Source organism: Trichechus manatus, unplaced genomic scaffold (assembly GCF_000243295.1).
Source record: "Trichechus manatus latirostris isolate Lorelei unplaced genomic scaffold, TriManLat1.0 scaffold00132, whole genome shotgun sequence".
Taxonomy (NCBI): domain Eukaryota; kingdom Metazoa; phylum Chordata; class Mammalia; order Sirenia; family Trichechidae; genus Trichechus; species Trichechus manatus.
Genome location: NW_004444068.1, coordinates 1,640,859 through 1,664,797, shown reverse-complemented (window position 1 = coordinate 1,664,797; position 23,939 = coordinate 1,640,859). Strand labels below are relative to the sequence as shown.

Below are 23,939 nucleotides of genomic sequence, written 5' to 3'. Positions count from 1 at the left end.
TCCACTCAGAGGCACCTCAAAAGAAAGACCTGGCAGTATACTTCCAAAAAATCAGCCATTGAAAACCCTGTGGAGCACAGTTCTACTCTGACACACATGGGTCGCAATGAATCAGAGTCGAAAACATACTTTCCTCTGGCCTCGGACCCTCAAGCCCTGTCCTGGGAACCGGGGTTGACCAGCACAGAGATGGGGTGGTGGAACAAGAAACAAAGTCTAGTTCATGTTAATTCTTCTCTTCTAAAGTAACTGAGCCCTGGTGGTGCAGTGATTAAACCCTGGGCCTCTAACCAAAAGGTTGGTGGTTCCACCCCACCAGCTGCTCTGTGGGAGAAAGATGTGGCAATCTGCTTCTGTAAAGATTGTTGTTAGGTGCCATCGGGCCATTTCCAACTGATAGCGACCCTGTGCACAACAGAGTAAAACACTGCCCAGTCCTGTGCCGTCCTCACAATCGATGTTATGCTTGAGCCCATTGTTGTAGCCACTGTGTCAGTCCATCTTGTTGAGGGTCATCGTGCTGGAGCCCATTGTTGTAGCCACTGTGTCAGTCCATCTTGTTGAGAGTCTTCCTCTTTTTCGATGACCCTCTATTTTACCAAGCATGTCCTTCTCCAGGGACTGGTCCCTCCTGATAACATGTCCAAAGTACATGAGACAAAATCTTGCCATCCTCTCTTCTAAGGAGCATTCTGGCTGTAAAGATTACAGCCTTGGAAACCCTGTGGGGTAGTTCTAGTCTGTCCAGTTGCATCAGTATGAGTCGGAATTAATGGCAATGATAGTTTTGTTGTTGTTTATTTTGGTTTGGTTTGGTTTTAAATTAACTGTTCAGTGGATGGTATCTTTTATTATTATGTTTGCGAGCGTAAACCTGCTTAAACCCTTTAATTTGCTGATGATCTTTAATCAGTTCATTGTGGAGAAAAAGGAAGTATAAAGGGATTCGATCCCTGCCAACTCTCCATGGAGAGCATTTTCAGGAAATTGGTTTTTCAATTTATGAGTAAGGAGGCCCTTTTTGAAATTTCAGTATGGTTCAAGAGAGGGCAGAATTTCGCCTTTATTATTGGGCTCAGCCAGTCTCAGAGTCACATGTCACCTTTGTGGTAGGATCTGCTTCATTGTAAAGAAGGATGCTTTGAATTCTAATACACTTTGCATATCTTTGGGCTGAAGATGTATTTAAAACATGCAACATGTCTGGGAGAAATACTATTAAGCATCTGTTTCATTAACACCTGAATAAATGTGTTCAGGAGCCCTGGTGGTGCAGTAGTGAAAGCGCTTGGCTGCTAACCAAAAAGTCAGTGGTTCAAACCCACCAGCTGATCTGAGGGAGAAAGATGTGGCGGCAGTCTGCTTTCGTAAAGATTTGTAGCCTCGAGAAGGCAGAGAGGGTTTGGAGCTTGTTGAATGGACATGGGAAATCAGGGGTGGAAAGGAGGAGTGTGTTGTCACAGTATGGGGAGAGCGATTAGGGTCACATAACAATGTATGTATAAATTTTTGTATGGAGAAAAGAAAAAAAGATTTGCAGCCTCGGAAACCCTATGGAGCAGTTCTACTCTGTCCTGTAGAGTCGTTATGAGTCGGAATCGACTAGATGGCAGCAGGTTTAAACGTGTTTATATGGGATCTCTTTAGCTTTCTGAGATGGGATTTTGAAGTGTATGTGGATGGCACTGGGAAGAAAAACAGCAAAGCACTGGGTATTGCTGAGAAATTTTATATTGACACTGGCCACATTAATTTAAAGAAGTATTTGTCATAATGGGGGAAAAAAACTTGACAGAAAAGAGAGGTAGGAGAATACTGAAGACAAAATTTTACCATTTCATAAGTTACCATAAGGCATAGGGGTTCTAAGTATTTTATATGGGAAAGTTTTCCAACTCACCAAAGTTACAGAATGTACTAGTTAAGAAATGCTGCTATGGGGAATGGTTCAGAATTAATTCAACCAAAAATGACTCTTAAATCACTAAAAATTATGGTGTCTAGTAGATAACAGACTAATCATTGAACATGGAGAGAAGTGGATGAGTATGGGGAGATTTTGGAGTGACTGACAAGACTTGCTATTGAATTGTTTTACTCCCTATGGAATTGATTGAAAAGGTTCTTTTTTCCTTCACTGAAAAAAGACAACCATCTAACCACAAAAGTAAGCATATGTTGCATTTCCTTCTACATGTTGTATTTTAAAAGACAAGAGATGTGTGTGTAACTCTTAAAAACATCTTCGATGTAAAATGAAAAGCATTTATATACAGTCATACGTCCGTTAGAGCACTGTTTGACCACATATATGTCTGTGGTCCCATAAGGTTATATAATAGACTTCAGAAATCCTAATCAGAGAACATGACGCACTCAACAGTCATGAAGATCCTCAAAAACAAAGAAGAAGTTCTCCAAGCTGTTAAAAGATCGGCCCCACTGAGAGCTACAAGGCTAACAAAAATGCGAGATGGACCTAAAATCAGATATGGAGAAATTGCTAATGACGTGGATTGAGGACCAAACACGAAAGTGAATCTTTCTTAGCACGTTGACGATCACTATTAAGGCAGAAGCTTGTTCAAGATGCTTAAAGAAAAAGCAGGACCAGACTGTGATACCGAGTTTAGTGCTAGCTCTGAGTGGTTCAAGCGCTTCAGGCAATGTTTTTCACTGCATAATGTGAAAGCAGGTGGTGAGTCTGCAAGTGCGGATGCTTAAGGCAGCAGCAGAATTTGCTGAAACCTGTTTAGTCAATGCAGGTATACTATAGTATCCCATATAGCTTTGCTAAGTATATAATAAGGTGTTCACACAACATCCAGATCACAGCGTCGTATCTTACAGAACGTATGGTGAATGTTAAGTGATGTATGACTGTGTTTGTCTGGCATAAGCAGGCATTTTGAATTGTAATCTTTGCTCTATAACTAGCTTCTTGTGATCTATTTTAAGTTTTCTAACCTCTTTTTACGTATACACTCACCCTATATATTAAGACTGTTCTGTTTTTTTCTTTTTTAAATGCAGTACATTGTCTTAAATGGCTTGCAGATATAAACTGTGGAATGCCTAGCAACCACTCTAGGTTTCCTGCAGGTTCTATGACTATAGCATGTGGCTTGTCGTTTACATGAGTATGTCAGTTGTGGCAAGGTGGAGCTTTTTATTGTCTTTAGGAGTAAAAGTTATTTATTTGGTTTTGATAAGATTTTCTTTTATAGCTCTGTGACTACAATGTCAACTAAAAGGAAATAGGCTTTGAAGCTGTAAAACCGGAGTATTTGATATTTACGATGCCATTGCTTTTTTAACAGCAATCTAAACTTTTTAAAAGTGCAGTAATTATTTTTGTCCATTTGCTCTGCCTGAAGTTCATAGAGTTTTATAAGAATTATACTTATATAATTCTTTATACTTTTCTGTGTCTGGCAGTATGGCTGAGTAGCTAATCTGAAAACCGTTCTACTTCAAATCACTTAGAAATGCTAGCTAAAATATAACAAACATCCATGTAAATGAACAGATGAGCTTTCAAGAAAGTAAGGAAAATACCCAGAGTCCAAAAGTGAAGAAGAGTCTGAAAAACAAAAACATAGTGTCAGCTGACACTGTAGCTGCCCCATGGGAATTAATTGAGAGTTATTGATCTGGATATTTGTCTTAGGCTGGGTTCTCTAGAGAAGCAAAACCAGTAAAATGTATAAATATATATAGAGAGAGATTTATATCAAGGAAATGGCTCACGCAGTTGTAGAGGCTGGAATTTTCCAGGTTCCTGGATCAGTATAGAGGCTTCTGCTGATTCACGTAGCCGCAGAGGCTCGCAAACCCAAGATCAGCAGGTTGGAGAGCAGGGCTCTTGCTCGTAGGCTGTGAAGATCGATGAATCCCAAGATTGGCAGGCAAGACAGCAGGTAAGCTGCTAGCTTAAGTCCCAAGAACCGGAGGTCAGATGAACAGGAGCCAGCTGCAGGATCCAGCGTAGGCAAAAGCCAGAACGTCTGCTTATATTCAGATGCAGGCCGCACGCCTAAGGAAATTCCTTTTCAACTGATTGGCTATTCACAGCAGATCCCATCATGGTGGTGATTACATATCAGATCTCAACAGGGAAGTGATCACAACATTATACGACTGCCAAAACACAGAGAATCATGGCCCAGCCAAGTTGACACACAGTCGTAACTATCACAGCATTGTAGGGATTGGGGTTTTAATGCCCATGTGGAAACAGGTTACAAGGCCTTGAGTCTGCACAAAGTGGGGAGTTAGAACCAAGATCCAAGCATTAAACCAGGATTCGTAAAGGACTATACCTTCAGCAGAGGGGTAGATGAGGAGAAGATCCCATCCACCAGCAATGAAGACTACAAAAAAAACTAGTTTATCTCAGTGTGGGAGAAAAAAACAAAGACTCTTCTAAGAATTTGCCACCATGATCCTGCCCATTGTGGTCTTGGGGTTCAAATTAATACTACGGCAATAGGTTTGGTTTGGATGCTTGGTCTCAAGCAGGAGCCCTGGTGATGCAGTGGTTAAGCACTCGGCTGCTGACCGAAAGGTTGCTAGTTTGAATCCACCAGCTGCTCCGCTGGAGAAGGATGTGGCAGTTGCTTCTGTAAAGATTACAGCCTTGGAAACCCGTTGGGGCAGTTCTGCTGTGTCTTCTGGGGTCACCATGAGTCAGAATTGATTCCACAGCAACTGGCTTGGCTTGGTTTGGCTTGGACTTGGTCTGAGACTGTCTAACCTGAGAAATTAAGAAGAGGTCTCAGGCTAGCAAAACCTTCGAGTTATCTGGCAAAAGCAAACAAAACCCCAGTGGGACAAGCTTCGAAACCAGGCTACCAGGAGTCTCACAGTAATGCCCCGCTAAAGATGAATTGCAATCCCCAATTAAAAAATTGAGCAAACAATCTCCCATTATTAAGAGTCAGTAGGCAAAACAAATAACAGGATTAATCCCTGAGAAGTAAAGATTAAGTTATCATTTAGCGATCATATAATAAATATGTTTAAAATGACTAAAAGCTTAAAATAAGGAAATGAAAACAAAGTAAATCAAAAGAGACTGGGCAGATTTGAAAAGTAATCCAGTAAAACTTATAAAAATAAAAATGTTATCATTGAAATGTGAAAATGAATGGGTTAATCACCAAAGATAGCCGAAGGAGGAATAAGTGACTGAAAGAGAGAGCTGAAGAAATTACCCAGAATGCAAGAAAAAGAGAGGAAAAATAAGAAAGCTTGAGAGACACTTATGCTGGAATGAGAAGGTGCAATATAATCTTTAATAGAAGTTCCAATAGGAGAAAAAATAACATGAGAGTGAAGAGACAATGGGTAAAAAAATTGCAGAAATAATCTAGGGCAGATGTCCTCAAATTCATAAAGCCTAATGAGTTACAAGCAAGATAAATAAATCCTCACCTAGACACAGCTTGAAACCAAAGAGAATATAGCAGAATTTTTATGGTAGCATTCTCTCGCTTCTAAGATACTGAAACAGATTCACCTGAAATAAGGTATTAAATGTTATTTTCCAGTGATAGTTATGAATTTTCATGATCTGTCTGTGAAAGCCCATGGAAGCAGCAGTGAAGAAATGAAATGACATATTGCATTGGTCAGATCTGCTACAAAAGACCTCTTTAAAGTGTTAAAAAGCAAAGCTGTAACCTTGACGACTAAGGTGCATCTGACCCAAGCCATGGTGTTTTCAGTTGCCTCGTATGCATGCGAAAGCTGGGCAATGAATAAGGAAGACCGAAGAAGAATTGGTGGCTTTGAATTATGGAGTTGGTGAAGAATATTGAATATACCCTGGACTGCCAGAAGAACGAACAAATCTGTTTTAGAAGAAATAACAGCCAGAATGCTCCTTAGAAGTGAGGATGGTGAGACTTTGTCTCATGTAATTTGGACATACTATCCGTAGGGACCAGTCTCTGGAGAAGGATATCACACTTGGTAAAGTAGAGGGTGAGCGAAAAAGAGGAAAAGACTCAATGAGATAGATTGACACAGTGGCCGCAACAGTGGGCTCAACTATAACAATGATTGTGAGGATGGCACAGGACTGGGCAGTGTTTTGTTCTGTTGTGCGTGGGGTTGCTATGAGTCGGAACTGAGTCGACAGCACCTAACAACCACATCTGTCTGGTCACTATTGGTTCGACTTGTGACTAAGACCATCACTTTGTAAAGTGTTTGATAGGAGTTAGATACACAGTTTTTACCATGAATCGTTAGTGTCTAAATATTAATTAATGCTATGAGGAAAATATTTCTTTTTTGTGACTAGAAGAAAACAGTTTTCTTCTTGAGGCAATAAGGACATCTGCCATCAGGAAAACCACCATTCAACTTCCCTCAAAGTGAATGAGGATTTTAAGGCCATTGATTAAAAATAATGGCAAATTTTGTTTGAAATTTTAACAAAATCCGTTACCCATCTTTCTTATTTGCCCATTTAGTCCAGCTTTAGTCATTTCTCTTTTTGTATCATGAAATTATATTTCTTTATTCTTCTGCTTTCTACTCCTATTGTTTTTTTCCCTCACTTTCTTATTCATAGACTTGAATATGTAAGTGTATTTTCAAGTCACTTAAAAATGGTTTATTCATCCTGTGTTAAAAAAAAAAAAATGAAATAAAACAAACCCCACTTAGCTTTCTTTCTCCATTTAATTAGTATTTCTCTTGATTTTTTCCACTTATTCCTGCACCAGCTGGGCTGCAGACAAGTATAGTGGGCCCTCAGTGAAAATGATCGCCTGCATAGTTACTCTCATTTCCCCACATGGGTCAACTGTTTTGATGTGGGCTAATGTCAGGGCAGAAGGAAATCTTCGTGCTCCTGACAAGTCAAGATTTTGCTTTCAAATATTCTGACTTTGGCCTCTATCAGTGTTAATTCTAGTCCTGCCTTAGAATTTGTGATCTGAATGTTCCCTGGCCATCTAATTGAAAAAGCTTCATTCATGAGATATGCATTGGGAGGGTGGGAAGGAAAAGAAAGGTTTTGGGGGCATCCTTACCTCTTAATGTACGTACCCAAAGCATATACATAGTTATACTCCTTTTCCAATGTATGTTTATAAGATCCTCCATTTATTACTAGATCTCATTTTTAACTACTATGATGTGTGAGTAAATGTGTGTGTGTATCTGAGCTGTAAAACTTGATTTCTTTAGGCGCTTCTAATTTTTCTAGACTCCAGTTTGTGTTTCAGCATCCTTTTTTAAATTGCTTTAAATATCTTCTAAAATATTCTCTCCTTACAAGCATCCAGTTATGAATTTCAAACAATGCTTTAAAAATTTTCTACTTGATTTTTATGTTTGCAGCTGATGTCTGTGTTATCAGAATATAAGTTTTCAGCAAGGAAATGTTCACATTTTCTTTGCACATTTCCACTTAGAAAAATAAGTTTAGGTTTTTAATCTTTTAAATCAACCTCATTCCTTACAGTCATTCTTATTTGTCATGGATATTAAATTATGTTTGTGTATTGTTATTTAGGTGACTATTATATGGTTAAAAAGATTTTGGAGGAAAACAGTTCAGGTGACTTGAACATAAATTGCGTAGATGTGCTTGGGAGAAATGCTGTTACCATAACTATTGAAAACGAAAACTTGGATATACTACAGCTTCTTTTGGACTACGGTTGTCAGGTACAAGGCTAGATAATTCACTCCATTAGCTTCTAAGTACTGTTAGATGTGCCATGATTTCTTTCTATTTTTCTTTCTCTCTTTTCTTTTTTTTCTGTTTCCCTCTCTTTTTCTTTCACTTTTCATTTGGTCCTGAGCCATTTTAAAAGTTTTTAAAACAAACCAAAAAAAGCAAATGTTAAGTTGATTTATCTTTCTCCTCCCAAATTTCACTCCCTTGACTGCCCCACCCCGACACCCCTACATCCCTTTATCCTTTAGTGTTTTACAACTTCTAGTAGAGGTTAATTATCAGGAATTATCACAGATGATTTTGTTCGTATTACCTATATTATTACTGTTTATACTATATACCTAAAAATAGTACCGATGTTCTTGGGAGGGCCCAGGGAGCAGGTTTTTCTGTGGCCCAGTGTTATTTACAGGCCTAAGAACAAAATACTCGTGACTCACAAAGCAGTTGTCTCTTTGACTTTGTTTTTCTCCTGTTAGGTTTTAATAAATTCTTGTCTGAAATTTAATGTTTGCTCCTAAGTAAAGGTGAATAAATTTTTTTTTTTTTAACTGGAAAAGTTAAACCTTTCTGTTTGTCTTCCTGTTCGTTCAGGTAGGAAAATATATGAGTCTTGAAAGAATTAAGAGGATCAAGAGATTCTGAAGTAAATTTAGTAATATAATTTTACTTTCCCTTTTGGTTTGTTTATGATGAGACTTAGCACTTTTATTCTGGCCTCTTTTTTTGCATTTAAATGGCATGATCGTGTACTTTGTTGTGGCTTTAAATTAATGAGGTACAATTTTTTAAGTGGCATGAGCACGCACTCAACAGATACACATATTTACTGGGCACTCACTTTTTTTAATATAGGTAGGTTAGTTCTATGTACATTTCTATTATATATATGTATTATAATACATGGTACTGTCTCTATATACTTTTACTAAAAACAAAAAAAAAAATTGCTTATCCAGCAACCTCAGCTATCCAGAACACAGCTGAGAACCGGAAAGTAAGTAAAAAATAACTCTGAGCAGCCAGGAAGTCTCCAAATTAAGTTTATTTACTTTATTTATAGCAGCACTTCTGGAGCCCTCCTTCAAGGTTGTTTTTTTCTTTTTTAGTTTCCATTTAAGCAAACTTAATTACTTAATTTTCCAGCACATAGAGAATTAGAGAGGCAATGGAAGGGGCACGAGGGCTGTGGTAGAACAAAATAAGTAGGAGCAGTATTTCTGATACTATTTAATAAAAAGATCAACAGCATTAAACATCTGATAATCGCGGATATATATATGTAAATATACATATATATGTATGTATATATGAATGGTAATTAATGTTAATAACAATGGCCCAGAGTCAGTTAGGAAAAGTTAAATTATATTCAGTACCCATTATTTTAGAAGAAAGGAGAAATACAGTACTTCTGAAAACAAGATTTCCACCAAAACAGTTAAAATTTTAAAGTTAAACACTAAAGGCATAAGCTTCAGTTACCTAGAAAATAAGAAACTCAGTCCCTGATGATTCTGGATAAATGAGGTATGGTGTAATAATCATTTTTGCTTTTTTTTTTTTTATACATATGAGTCTGTCATCTGTAATAATAGCTTTGTAATAGGCATGGTTCTTTCATGTACATGATCACATTTGAACATCATAGCTGCCCTATATAGATGTTACATTTTATAGATCAGAAAACTGAGGCTCATAGACTTTAATGAATTGCCCAAAGTTGTAAAATTAGTAAGGGCAAAGCTAAGACTTTAACCTTGATCTTCCGACTGCAACTCTCATGCTCTTTCCAATTCACTGTGTTCTGTCTCAAGTTACCTGTGTCTTATCTATCAGTCAACAAATTTCCAAGGACTTCTATGGGGGGTGATTGTGAAACTGATTAAAGTATGGGTTCTGTGCTAAAGGATCTTAAAACTAACTGGACACTTAAAGTATATATGAATTGCAAGTTAATTAAACAATACAAAAGTGAATTTCATAAGTGCTGATAGGCAATAATTCTTGACCCTGTATGTTGTTTTGAGGTTTACAAAGTGCTTTCATGTATTTTATCTTGTTTTATCCCAGGAGTACTTAACTGGGCATTTTGCCGCCCCCCTCCCCCCGGGGTTGTTTGGCACTGTCCGGAGACATTATTTGTTTTCATACCTGAAGGCAGGTTGCTACTGGTACCTAGTGGGTAGAGGCTGAGGGTGCTATTAAACATTTTACAATGCATAGGATAACTCCCACAACAAAGAATTATCCATCGCAAAATGTGAGTAGTGTGTTATTGAGAAACCCTGTTTTACACTTAAAATTTTGTAGTTCACAATAAATGTGTTAGAAACATAGAAAAGGGTGAGATCACTGTGGATTGTAGCTATCAAGAAAGATTTCATGGAAGAGGTGTCAGCTGAGCTCAGCCTCGAAATATTAATAATTGTTAACACTTACATTGTGCTACACTGTGCCAGGAACATTACGTTGTTAGTTGCTGTTGAGTTGGCTCTGACTCATGGCCTTACGTGTAACAGAATGAAACGTTCCCTGGTCCTGTGCTGTCCTCATGATCGTTGGTATATTTGAGTCCATTGTTGTGGCTTTTATGTCAGTCCATCTCACTGAGGGTTTCCCTCATTTTCTCTGACTTAAGCATCCATTTTTCAGATTTAATTAATCCTCACAACAGTCCTATGAGGTAGGCACTATTATTATCTCCACTTTATAGAGGAGGAAACCAAGGTACAGAAAGGTTAAGTAACTTGCCGAAAGTCACTCCGTAAATGGCAAACCTAGAGTTTAAACCCAGGTTCTGACTTGAGAGTCTGTGCTCTTCCCTACCACCCTAATCTACTCTCCAAAATGTATCGATAGGTACAGAGGAGAGAACAGAGTATGTGGAGAAGATTGCAAACAAAGGTACATGCAATGTATGTTCTTGAGACAGTGAATTGACTTAGCCTTTTTGAATAGAATATTTAGGCTGGAGAGTAGTGGGAAATATCAGAAAAAATAACAAAACAGACTGATGAAAGGGGCCTTGAATGCCAGGCTAAGGGATTTGGGTTTTATATGATAGACAATGGGTATCATTAAATGATTTTTGAAAAAGAGCATGATGTATGTCCAGTGGTATTTTAGAAAGATAAATCTAGTGACTGTGTTCAGTATAGACTGGGGAATGGAGGGTGGGGAAGACGATTGCCTGAGTGAGCAGTTTTTGTAGTAATCCAGGCATAAAGAGGTTAAGGTCAGAACTGGATTAGTGGCAATAAAAAAGTGGCAGATATGAGAAATATTATGAAGGAAGAATTAACAGGGCCTACTGATTGTTTAGGAACCCTGGTGGTACAGTGGTTAAGAGCTTGGCTGCTAACCAAAAGGTCGGCAGTTGGAATCCACCAGCCGCTCCTTGGAAACCCTATGGGGCAGTTCTACTCTGTCCTTTAGGGTTGCTATGAGTCAGAATCAGCTCCATGGCAACAGGTTTGGTTTTAGTGATTGTTTAAATTTGAAGGGGAGGGAGTCGAGAAAGATTCCACGATCATCTGGAAATTTTAGACATGGAAGACTAGGAGAAGAACGAAAGAAAAACGGACTTCAGAAGAGAAGTCAAGCTTGGGGCAGAGGAATGTGAATTCTGGTTTTAGCCATGTTTATTTGGGGGATACTAGGCAGTCTTCAACAGACAGAGATGGAGATTATATCTCTAGGGAGAGATCAGGCTAGAGAGATGAAGTAGGCAGTGGTGAATGTGAAGATGACCACCGATGTGAGAGTGGGTGAAAGCACAGAGAAGAGCAAAGGGCTGATGCAGATTCTTAGTGAGCATCTACATTTAAGGGTGTTGGAAGGAAAGGATTTCATTGAAGGGGACCTAATGCCTGTTTAAAGATGGCACAGATAGTTAGACTAGTGTGGCATTGGGAAAACCAAAGAAACAGGTTTAATACATTGCTTAAAAATCAAGGAGAATGAGGAGGTAGAAAAGGCCATTGGATTTTGAAAGTATGGCATCGGTAGAATTAGAAAAACTGATTGACTTGAGAATTTTAACACAGTGAAAGAAGAAGAAAACGTGAGCGGCAAGAGAAAGATAGGATCAAGTCAAGTTAGCAAAGAGTGAAGAACGATTTAAAGTTTTAGGGAACGGAAGCTGGGACTGGAATTTCTGAGAATGAAGGACCAAGATCCTACGGAGGGAAAAAAACAACCAACCAACCAAACCCATTGCAGTCGGGTCGATTGCGACGTATAGCGACCGTATAGGACAAAGTAGAACTGTCCCATAGGGTTTCCAAGGAGCTGCTGGTGGATTCAAACTGCTGACCTTTTGGTTAGCAGCCAAGCTCTTACCCAGTGCAGGAGAGCACAAAATAGAATACCAAGAAGGAAAGTTTAGCTTTGTAAAGGAATTAAGTCACTTCTTACTCTGAGCTTAGAGGAAAGAATATGCGAATTGTAGAAGGGACAAATTCTGAGATGAGAAGAAAGATAAGGACCTCATACATACACAATAAATAGGTGATTTGAATAGATTTTAATTGTTAGGTGTTAATGAGTCGGTTCCGACTCATAGCGACCCTGTGTACAACAGAACGAAACACTGCCAGCTCCTGCGCCATCTTAACAGTCGTTGCTATGTCTGAGCCCATTGTTGCAGCAGCTTTTAATTAAGAACCATCAAATATCTGTGAGAAATTGGGAAACAAAACTAGTGGGGATGTATACCTATAGATATTTTTGAAATAATTTAAAATATTTTTTTCCTTCAGAACTGCCCTTGATTTATCAAATAACATACCATTTGTGCAGAGTGAGTCAATGGTAAATTCTTATTTACATGACTTTTTTTTTTTTAAATATAAATAAATATTTCTTATATCTGAAGCTTATCCTTTTAGGCATTGAAATATTATGAATTTTATTCTTTACTAAATAGTGTATTCTGAATATAATTTAACTTTATGTTGAATGTAATCATTTTACTTTGCTTCATATGGTCAGAAACTGTGAACATGTTTGTCTTTACATTAAGTGGTTTTGGACTGCTGTGCATAGATAGTGATTTTGCTATACTAGTGTTTTGTCTTTTCAGTGGTCAACTTTTAGCAGGTTTTCATTTTTTTTCCCCTCCTTTGTTGGTCTTAATGTACTGTTCCTTTATTCGGTGAACATCTGAAGGGTACTTGGGGAAAGTTCTGAGTCAGTGTGCTTCGGCCTGTTTCTTCTGGGAAATCATGTCGATGGAGTTTATTTGGTACAGTTCTATATGCTTGTCTTGGAAAGTTGCACCTGGGATCCATGGCTGTGTTTCAGATGGTTGACATTGCCTGGCGTTTGACTTTGACAGTAGTGGCATTACTATAGTTAGCTTCATAGGTTAAAATTTAAAATCATAAATGTTCGGTAGCAGTAGACACAGCATTCTTTCATTTGTTTGCTTCAACTGACCAAGTTACTGTAAAAACTGAAGAGAAATGTCTTGCAAAGCAGAATAATAATAATTCTAGGCCTTTAAAGCATAAGCTAGAGCCCAGTGAACCCTAAAAGTTTTAAGGGGTAAAACAATAAACTAAATTTCTCGTTTCGTTGGGGAATATTTTCATATGGGAAAACATAGGCTTTTCCTCATGGTTGAATGAGTCTTCCAACTCCTTGTTTGGGGTGCTTAGTCCTATTTTTAGACATCTAGGTAAAGTCTGCCATTTTTTGCTCTATTTTTGACATCCAGATAAAGTGAATGAAAGCTTTAATCTGTTCACCTACAAAGAATACTAAAGATCTGATAATAGTTTCATTCTGAGAGAGAACATTGATTTAAACAGTTGTAAGGGTAACAGGAAGAAAATGTACAGACTGAAAATAATCAGGGCATTTTCTTAGATTATTATTTATCACCATGTTTTTCTCCTGCCTTTATGGTTTTTCTTTAAAAAAAAAAAATTTGATGTCATTGTAGACTTTGTCACAGAGAGTTGAAAAGGTTCCCAGTTCTTCAGCTTATATGTACTTTTTCCTGCTGTCAAAGTTCAAGCTTCACAATGAGCTATAGGTTGTGAGTAGAACTATAGTCAATCCTCCTGTCTCTAAGGACATTGGTAGCCTAATTCTTTGTGGTTTTTACTTTATAAAATTGCTTATGTTAATGTCAGATTTGTACGATTCAGGTCAGCCTGTGCTTCAAAGATTAGAACAGAAATCTCACCTTTATGTAGTTTCCATTCTTCCCTGTCCTTGTGGTTTGCGTAGGTGATCATTTTTATTAGACTGAACATAATGCTTTACCTGTAGTAATAGTTCCTGGCAATTTCTTTTATAGATTTGGAAAGTTAAGATTCTGTTTGTCTACAGTTCAAGAGTAAAGATCTTGAAAAAAAATTTCCACTTTAAATATCACACAGATCAGCACTGTTCCACTAATAACCCCTTCTGTCAAGCATTCATTATCTTACCAGCTCACGTAATTGAAACCAGGACAGAAACGTGTGTGTTGTGGTACACAGAAGGACAGCTAAGGCAAGCAAATGTACAATTTGTACAGTCTAAATTTTTAAAAATTCAGCATTACTGTATATAAAACAGTTCAAAAACTTTAAAAATAGTTTGTTATGAATTACTAAAAATAAACAGTTTACCTTTTTATTTTCCATTTTCATTTTTAACCTTTTTTTTTTAAAGTCCACAGATGCACTTTTGGTGGCAATCGACTCTGAAGTAGTGGGAGCTGTTGATATACTACTTAATCATCGGCCAAAACGATCATCAAGACCAACTGTAGTAGTTAGTACTCAAGTATTTATTAATTTGGATTTTTAAACCAAAATAGATATCCTGCCCCATTTTTTTTCCTTCCCCTAAGTTTATTTTGCTTTAAAGAAATAGGTTTTGTTTTTTTTCACTATGTCAAATATTACTTTATGTAAGTAGATACTTGCAAGAATAATACTGCTTCTGGGAAATATTTTTTAAGCTAGTGATATTTCCTTAATTTTGTCAGTGTGGACCAGTATTTTTAGTTTGGAATATTCTATAGTTTATGTTGAAAATACAGATTAGTTTCTAGTGGATTTAAGAATTAAATGTAAACAGTCAAACCTTAAATGTAGGTGAATATTTAACTGATTGGGAATGGATGGACTTTCTAATCATAAAAGCAGTAGACAAAAACTCAGTGGCAAAGATCAGTGTCTTTGACTATAGAAGTTAAATTTCTGGAATTCAGTTATCATGCAAAATTTAGAAAGCAGATGGATAACTGGGAAAAGATATTTGCAGCATATATCACACGTTAATAATTTTAAGAATATACAAATTAATGAAAAACACCAGATGATCAATTTTTTGAAAAACACCAAAATCGTAATAGAAAGGGACATGAAAAAAAAATCTCAGAAAAGAAAGTGCAAAATATTAAACCATACTGATAATCAAATACAATGAGATATAATTTTTACTTAATCAAATTAGCAAAGATTAAAAAAAAAAATTATTCATGGCAAGAGAGTAGCACAGTCTCATACACCACTGGTTGGGAGGCTGTTTTGCCAGGATGTATCATGAACAAGAAAAACATTCATATTCTTTAACCTGGGGCGCCTTCCTTTGGGAACCTATCGAGGAAATGATCTAAAATGTGGACAAAAATGTTAATGGCAATCTTATTTGTAGTGGTAAGAAAAGAAAGAAGGAGAGGAAGGAAGGGAAGAAGGCAAGTAGGTAGGCAGGAGCACCAAGTGAAACAATCTGAACGCAAAATAGAGGATCGGAAATATAAATCATTACATAGACATACAATGGAATAGTATGCAACCACTGAAGTGGTATTTTTATGAGTATTTTGAAACATGGAAAAATATGATATAAGTGAAAAGAATGAGAATACTAAACTGTGCATATAATATAATCCAAAGTTAAAAAAATGCATAGAAGAGGGACTAACGGGTTATCTCTTGTCAAATTAACGATATTTTTTTCTTACTTTTAAAAATTTTACTTATTGTTTTTGTAATTAGGAAGATGGTCAGCAATAATCAAATAAATACTAATTTTTTAAAAGGAGATATTTGTCTATCAAATTTTAAAATTTCAACATTCATTATTGGTGAGGTTATAGTGAAACAGTTTGAATAACTACTCGGAGTGTAAACTGACTATAAACAGAAGAAAAATATTGTTTTGAAAAGAATTATAAATTGGTTGCAGATTACCTGCCATGATCTGAGAACTGTATAGATTGCATACTTTATCACATATTAACTGAAATATTTTACTCTCAATAATAAGGGGAAAAAAGGTATTAAATATTCACTTAGAATATTATTAAGTTTGTATAAACTTAGCTTTGTCTATAGGATTGTACTACTCAGTTTAAATTGTGGTAAGAAGCCATAGGAAGAGAGGAAAAAGGGCTAAGAATATAGTTCCTGTCAAATGGATCAGAAATATCTAGACTCCTATTCAATCTTCTGTCATCTAGCATGCATTTCCTATTTTAGTATGGTGTGCCTGGTCCACCCTCTAGCCTTTTAACCCATTTAATTTTGTGAGGGAGGAGCTCGGCGGGGTGTAGCGTGCTAGGGTATTAGAACCACTGACTGGTATTATTTCATTGCCATTACCGTTCCCAGTGGAATGTTAGAAGGCCTTGGCAGTCCTCACCTACTCAGTGACGAATGCTTTCTACTATATCTCTAACAAATCGAAGTTATCCAGCCCTTGCTGGAATGCTTACATGACAAAGAGATCACATTTTAGCAGCCCTGTTACTTCTAGACTGGCAATATAAAATATTTTTGTATACTTTTCCTTTACCACTTGAGTGAATCATTCTGTATTCTTGGCTTAGCAGAATTGTCTTTTTGGTAATTAGCTTTCAAAGGTGGATTGTTTGTTTGATAGTACATAGATTATATTATGAACAATGAAATTATGAACTTCAATTGTATGCACCTGTAATCAAAGTGTTTCGCAGATAGTTAAACATATTTCATAGGAAAAATGGGACCATTTTTCTCTTGCAGAATTAAATATAGTTTCTCTTCGTTATAACCAGTAATGCAATGATAAGGGAAAAAAGGGTGAGATTTTTAAGTTTCTCTATAATTTTTAAAATTTTAAAATAAATTCATTGATTTGAAGCCCCCAGTAAATAAATGGGCAAGTATATAAAAAAAATTCATAAAAAGAAATAAAAAACAATAAGAATGTGGGAAAATATTCAAATTTGCCAGTAATCAAGGAAGAATAAACTAAAATTTTGTAATAGTATGTTTCACTCATCAAATTGAGAGTGATTATGTGCAGTGCTGGTGAGTAAAGCTTTAGTGTGAAGTGGGTACATTCCTGTATTACTGGTAATATAAACTATTAAAAGGACTTTGACAAAATATATCAAGAGCTTCAAAACTGTTTATGGCCTTTAGACCTATAATTCCACTTCGAGGGCTCTATGTTAATGAGATAATACTAAACTAAATTTGGAAAAAGTTGTATTCATAAACATGTTTGCAGTAGTGTTATTGAAATTAACTAAATAAAATATCTCGAACACAGGATCTCTGAACCCCCTTAAATTGCATTCAAAGTTCGGTGCAGGATATTCTTCTGCTCATCCTGGGCTATAGCTTTATAAAACCAAGACCCATTGCTGTGGAGTCGATTCCTACTCATAGCGACCCTGCAGGACAGAGTAGAACTGCCCCCATAGGATTTCCAAGGTGGATTCAAACTACCGACCTTTTGATTAGCAGCCGAGCTCTTAACTGCTGTGCCACCAGGGCTCCATAGCTTTATGAGATTATTGAAAAGTCCTTGATCCCTAAAATATTAAGAGCCATTGTTTTTAATCATAGGTGGTTGGCATCCCCACTATTTATGCAAAAGATGTGGTAGAGAATGGACTAGAAGGAAATACTGTACTTGAAAATGTTCTTTGATTAGTAGAAATATGGATGTTTTTATTTTTTCTGCTTTTCTGTATTTTTCAGGTACTTTATAAGTATGCACTACTTTCACAATGCTAATAAAAGGTACCAAAAAAAAAAAAAAATGGTGAACTTTGTGTGCTTACACTATGGAATCAAACAGCTCTCAGGGACACCTGTGTGAACAAGTGAGAAGTACTAGAAAGGATATGCAATAGTCATAAAATAGTCAACCTTCTTATTTGATTCGATCCTTTAATTACTAATATTTCTTTCCTCATGTCACGCCATCCAGGCCCATGGGCTGATGAGGTAGAAGGAGCTCAGACTCCAGAAGTGAAGCAGACGTGGGTTCCAGTCAGCAGTCGGCCACTTTATTGTGTGGCTTGGGCACATTAACTTCTCTGAGCCTCAGTTTCTTTGTGAGGATTATGACACTTAATTTTGCAGGCTATTGTGGGGATTAAATGAGATGATAAATGTAAAGCGCCTAACAGTTCCAGGAGTCATTAAATGGTCGCTATGATTGTTAGTGCTTTTGTGCATCTGTAACAGGAAAGTAATACAAGTAACAACTGGGAATGTGTAGAGAATTATGTAAAATAAATATTTCCTGTTCACTGATCCTTTCACGTAGCTTCACTGCTCTCAATGTGATAGGTTTGTCATAAAGGTGAAATTGTTAAAGTTTTTTTCATGCATTTATACTCTGCCTGTTTTTGTTCAATTTCTGTTTTCCCATTGTATTCCTTTTCCAAAATTCTGGTCTTTATGCTTGCCATTATGCATACTTTCATAATCTTGTGAAAATTAAACACTTTTTCCTAAAATATTTATCTAGATATCCTCACTTCGTCTTTGTTAGGAAGATACTACTCTAATCATATGAATGTTTCCTATTGAAATTTTTATACTGTTAATGATTTAATTGTATTTTAATTAAAGTTTTGGGGTTTCTTTAAAAAATTATTCCCAGTAAAATATTTATTGTATTCCTTAAAATAATTCATACGTTCCTTCTTTTTTTTTCCATTTCATTCTTCAGATAAACATGTTTTCTTAAAGTCATGAATAATAATTTTTGGACATTTATATAAATATTTTTCAGAAACTAATGGAACGGATTCAGAATCCTGAGTATTCAACAACGATGGATGTTGCGCCTGTCATTTTAGCTGCTCATCGTAACAACTATGAGATTCTTACAATGCTGTTAAAGCAGGATGTATCTCTACCCAAGCCCCATGCAGTTGGCTGTGAATGCACATTGTGTTCTGCAAAAAACAAAAAGGACAGCCTCCGACATTCCAGGTTAGAAAGTAAAGATTTTAATAAATAGATGTCTGATGCAGTAAGGTGTATGTCAGTGATGTTGGCTTTTTTGTTGGTGTTTGCTCTACATAGCTTTTAAGAAATATGATGCTAGGGTGACTTATGATAGCCAAATTTCTAGCCCCTTTGCTTAATACACAAGTTCTGCGTTTTTTAGAAATGCTTACTAAAAGCTGAATAATTAGGAAAGTTCTTCAAGTTATGAATAAAGTATATCTCATGCTCCTGCTGGGGGAGGGACTATTTGCTTTTTAGAAGTAGAATTTATTAATCCAAGAGATTTTAAACTGGTAGAAAGGTAGAGGTACCACTTCCTACCTTATTTATAAGGAAATAAAAATTATTTTCTATCTAACTAAATATTTGACCTGTTACTCTTCTCACTTTCCCTCTCACACTGTATTCAAGTCTTTATTTCTCGTCTCCATTCATCTCTTCCCATTCTCACCACTTAAAAATGGCAAGAAGACCTGAGTGGTGATTGACCAAGAAAGTACTCTGTCTTGTGCAGGTTACCAGGATCACAAATTTGGGCATGTTGTATAAGGTGTATAGTTCTGGGCTATAACTGAGAATATAATTTTCAGCATAGACTTATAGACATATATGCACACACATATATGTATATATGTTAATTAAATATAGTTGAAATAATATCAACTAAAATGGCATTTTCTATGGGAAATGGGTTCTGGAAGTCCCAGGTAGCCCATAGACAAACTGTTGTTAAGGTAAGGATTGTTGTACACTACGTATATGAAATTAACTTTAAAGCTGGGCACTATCCACCTTCACTTCTTCCTCACCTTACGAACAGACCTTTGGTTGATTGACAGGTAGTTACAAATCCATAAATTGGGAGAGTCACCTGCAAATTAATTTAATATTTATTTGCGTAGGTTGAATTGGAGATTTTTTTTTTTGTTTTCAAATCTTTATTTTACAAAGCGATTTATGTTTCTCTTTGATAAGATCTAGTTGATAGCTATGACTATATCACCTAACTTTTTATTCTTAAAATGATTAGTCTGTAAAATGACAAGCAGAAATGATATGATATTTAGGACTTCTTCCAGTTTTTAAATCATTTATTAATATTAAATGTAAATTAATAATTTAATAATTAAATTAATCTGAAAGCTTTTGGAGAAGCTATAGCCTGAGCCAGGTCTTCAAGTATGAGTAAGAATTAAAAGGTTAAAGGCATTTTAGGCAGAAAGTACAGCACGTGATTATGGTTTATTTAGAGGACTTTAAGTAGTTTGGTACATTTCTGGAGGAGATGAGTGAGTTTGTTACTAATGCTTGAGAAAACAGTTGTAGCAAATGGGAAGGGCCCTGTCTTAGTTATCTAGTGCTGCTATAAACAGAAATACCACAAGTGTATGGGTTTCACAAAGAGAAATTTATTTTCTCACAGTCTGTTGGCTAGAAGTCCAAATTCAGGGCGTCAGCTCCAGGGGAAGGCTTTCTCTCTCCATCGGCTCTGGAGGAAGGTCCTTCTTATCAATCTTCCCCTGGACTAGGAGCTTCTCTGCATAGGAACCCCGGGTCCAAAGCACGTGGTCTGCTCTCAGCACTGCTTTCTTGGTGGAATGAGGTCCCCAACTCTTTGCTTGCTTCCCTTTCCCTTCATCTCTTGTAAGATAAAAGGTATGGCAGGCCACACTCCAGAGAAACTCCCTTTACATTGGATCAGGGATGTGACCTTAGTAAGGGTGTTACAATCCCACTCTATTCCTGTTTAACATAAAATTACCATCACAAAATGTAGGATAACCATACAATACTGGGAATCGTGGCCCAGCTAAATTGATATACACATTTTTGGGGGACCATAATTCAATCCATGACAGGCCCTGACTAAAGTCATTTCTAGGAGTTGTTAGGTAGCAACTGAAGAAAAAGGGTGGCTAACAAAATGAGTAAAAAGAAGTGGGTCCAAGGTTTCAGTTAAGTTGAGAGTCAGTGTCCTGTCAATAAGGAAGTGAGACAATCTATACTTACAAGGTATTGTTGTTGTTGTTGTTTTTTAAGGTTATATTTTATTGTGTTTCCAGTGAAAGTTTACATAACAAATTAGGTTCCCATTTAACAATTACTACACAAATCGTTTGGTGACATTGGTTACATTTTTTGCAGTGTGTCAGCATTCTCATTAATTACATTCTGGATGTTTCATTTCCGGTAATCTGGTTTCCCTGTCCCCTTACCCTTTCATCTTTGCTTTAGAGTAATTGTTGACGGTTTGGTCTTATATACATGATTTTTTAAAGGTGTGTAGTACTCACGTAATATTCTTTATTTTATGAGCCAATGCATTATTTAGCTAAAAGGAGACCTCCTGGGGTAGTTTTAGTTCATGGTTAAGGAGTATCTCAGGGTGATAGTCTCAGGGAGTCCTCTAGTCTCAACAGGTCCAGTCAGTGTGGACTTTTTCAGGATTTGAGTTGTTACACATTTTTCACCCATTCTCTCAGGATCTATCTATTGTGGCCCTGATCAGAGCAGTCATTAGTGGTAGCCAGGTACTATCTAGTTCTTCTGGTCTCAGGATAGATGAGTCTTCGTTCCTATAAACTCTTAGTCCTGTAGACTACTTTCTTCTCTGAGTTTTTGGTTTCCTTCTTTCTCTTTTGCTCCAGATCAGGAGAGACTGATAGTTGTATCTTAGGTGGATGTTTGCAACCTTTTAAGACCCCAGACACTACTCAGTAAACTAAGATGTAGAACATAAATTTTATGAACTGTATTATGCCAGTTGATGGAGTTGTCCCATGAGACTATGGTCCTAAGCCTTCAAACCCAGAAAACCAGTCCTGCGAGGCATTTGATTATGTCTAAGAGGTATCTATGACTGTGCCTCCTATGTGGTGTATTATATATAAATATGAATATACATATGTACACACACATACATGTATATACACATACATATAGATACTTCTGTAGTGCACACGTGTACATACACATACATACCCATACTCATATATGCATCTATACATACATATGTAAACACACACATATTTTTTGGTGGTTGGTAGTGTTGTTGCAAGATTGTGTGTGTCATATCGTTTATCAAAAACATTCTTTTCTCTTGTGTACTTCTTAGTGACGGCATTTACCTTGGTCAAGCTGTGCGTTCTTCGCTCACATTCAGTGCTATGTTTCCCATCCCCCTATTTGTGAATAATGACAAATTACTCATCTTTTTTCAATTTTTAAGCCTTAATTTCTTTTCTTGCCTTATCGCACTGGCTAGAACCTCCAGTATGATGTTGAGTAAATGTAGTGAGAGCAGACATGCTTGCCTTGTTTCCGATCTTGGTGGGAAAGCATTCAGTCTTTTACTGTTAAGTATGATGGTAGCTGTAAGTTTTTCATATATGTCCTTGATAAGATTGAGGAAATTTCTTTCAGTTTCTAGTTTGTTGATTTTTATCATGAAGTGTTGAATTTTGCCACGTTTTTACTGACTCTATTAAGATGACCATATGATGTTTGTTCATTACTGTATTAATATGTCATATATATTAATTGAGGGAGCCCTGGTGGTGCAGTGGCTAAAGTGCGTGGCTGGTAACTGAAAGATCGATGGCTTCAATTCACCAGCCACTCCATGGGAGAAAGCTGTGGCAGTCGGCTTCCATAAAGATTTACAGCCTCAGAAACTGTATGGAGCAGTTCTACTCTGTCCTATAGGGTTGCTATGAGTCAGAATTGACTTGACAGCAGTGGGTTTGGATTTGGATATATTAATTGATATTTGAATATCAAACTAACCTTGAATTCCTGGGATAAACCCCACTTGATTGTGGTATATCATTTGTTTTATATGTTACTGAATTTGATTTGCTAATATGTTAAATATTTTTGCGTCAGTGTTCATGTGGGATATTGTTTTATAGTTTCTGTTTCTTGTGATGTCTTTGGCTTTAATATCTGGCTAACACTGATAAATGAGTTTTGAAATATTCTCTCCTCTTCTATTTTCTGAAAGAGTATGTGTAGGATTGGCATTATTTATCCCTTAAATATTTATCCCTTAAATGTTTGATAGAATTCACCAGTGAATCCATCTGGACCTAGACTTTTCTTTGAAGGATAATTTTTAATTGTTATATTAATTTTCTTAAAATAGGTCTGTTCAGATATGCTGCTTATTTTTGAGTCCATTTTGATAATTTATGTTGTGCTAGGGATTTTCCCATTTCATCTAAATTGTCTAATTTGGCATAAAGTTGTCCATAATCCCTTATAATTTTTTTCCTTTCTGTAGTGTCTCTAGTAATGCCCCATTTTCATTTCTGATTTTAGTAATTTGTATCTTCTCTCCTTTTTTTCTTGGTCAGTCTAGCTCAGAGTTTGCCAAACTACAGTCACTGGGCCAAATTGGCCTACCAATTTTTTTTTTTTTTTAGGGGGGGCAGTAAATAAAGTTCTATTGGAACACAGCCATTCCCATTTGTTTATATATTGTCTGTGGCTGCTGCCACTTAACAGCCAAGTTAAGTAGTTGCAACAGAAACAGTATGGGCCTCAAGGCCTAAAATATTTATTATCTGGTTCTTTACAGAGGAAGTTTGCTGACCCCTGTTCTAGCTAAAGTTTCATTAATTATATTGATCTTTTCCAAGAAGCAACTTTAATTTCATTCATGTTCTCTGTTGTTTTTCTGTTTTCTGTTTCATTGCTTTCTGGTTGGCCTTTTATTCTTTCTGTTCACTTTGGTTTTGATTTGCTCTTGTTTTTCTAGGTCCTTAAGGTATAACCGTAGCTTATTGATTTTACATCTTCCTTTCTAATATAAGTGTGTAAAGTTATAAATTTCCCTCTAAGTACTGCTTTATCGGCAGTCCATAAATTTTTATATGTTGTGGTTTTGTTTTCATTCAGTTCAAGATATTTTCTAATTTCCCTTGTGATTTCATCTTTGATCATGGGTTATTTTGAAGTGTGTTGCTTGGCTTTCAAATATCTGAGGATTTTTCAGA

At 36.5% G+C, this 23,939-nt stretch overlaps 1 protein-coding gene across 2 annotated transcripts in view; it reads left to right on the top strand.

Moving 5' to 3' along the window:
* The window catches only part of TRPC1 (transient receptor potential cation channel subfamily C member 1), a 61,824-nt gene that overhangs the window by 5,410 nt on the left and 32,475 nt on the right, over positions 1 to 23,939 (top strand). The window contains exons 2-4 of one of the 2 annotated variants that reach the window (XM_004385067.3): positions 7,532 to 7,686; positions 14,369 to 14,470; positions 18,722 to 18,924. In XM_004385067.3, the coding sequence (XP_004385124.1) occupies positions 7,532 to 7,686; positions 14,369 to 14,470; positions 18,722 to 18,924 (460 nt within the window). The remainder of the gene's footprint in view (positions 1 to 7,531; positions 7,687 to 14,368; positions 14,471 to 18,721; positions 18,925 to 23,939) is intronic. The other variant, XM_004385068.2, reaches the window with a different exon arrangement.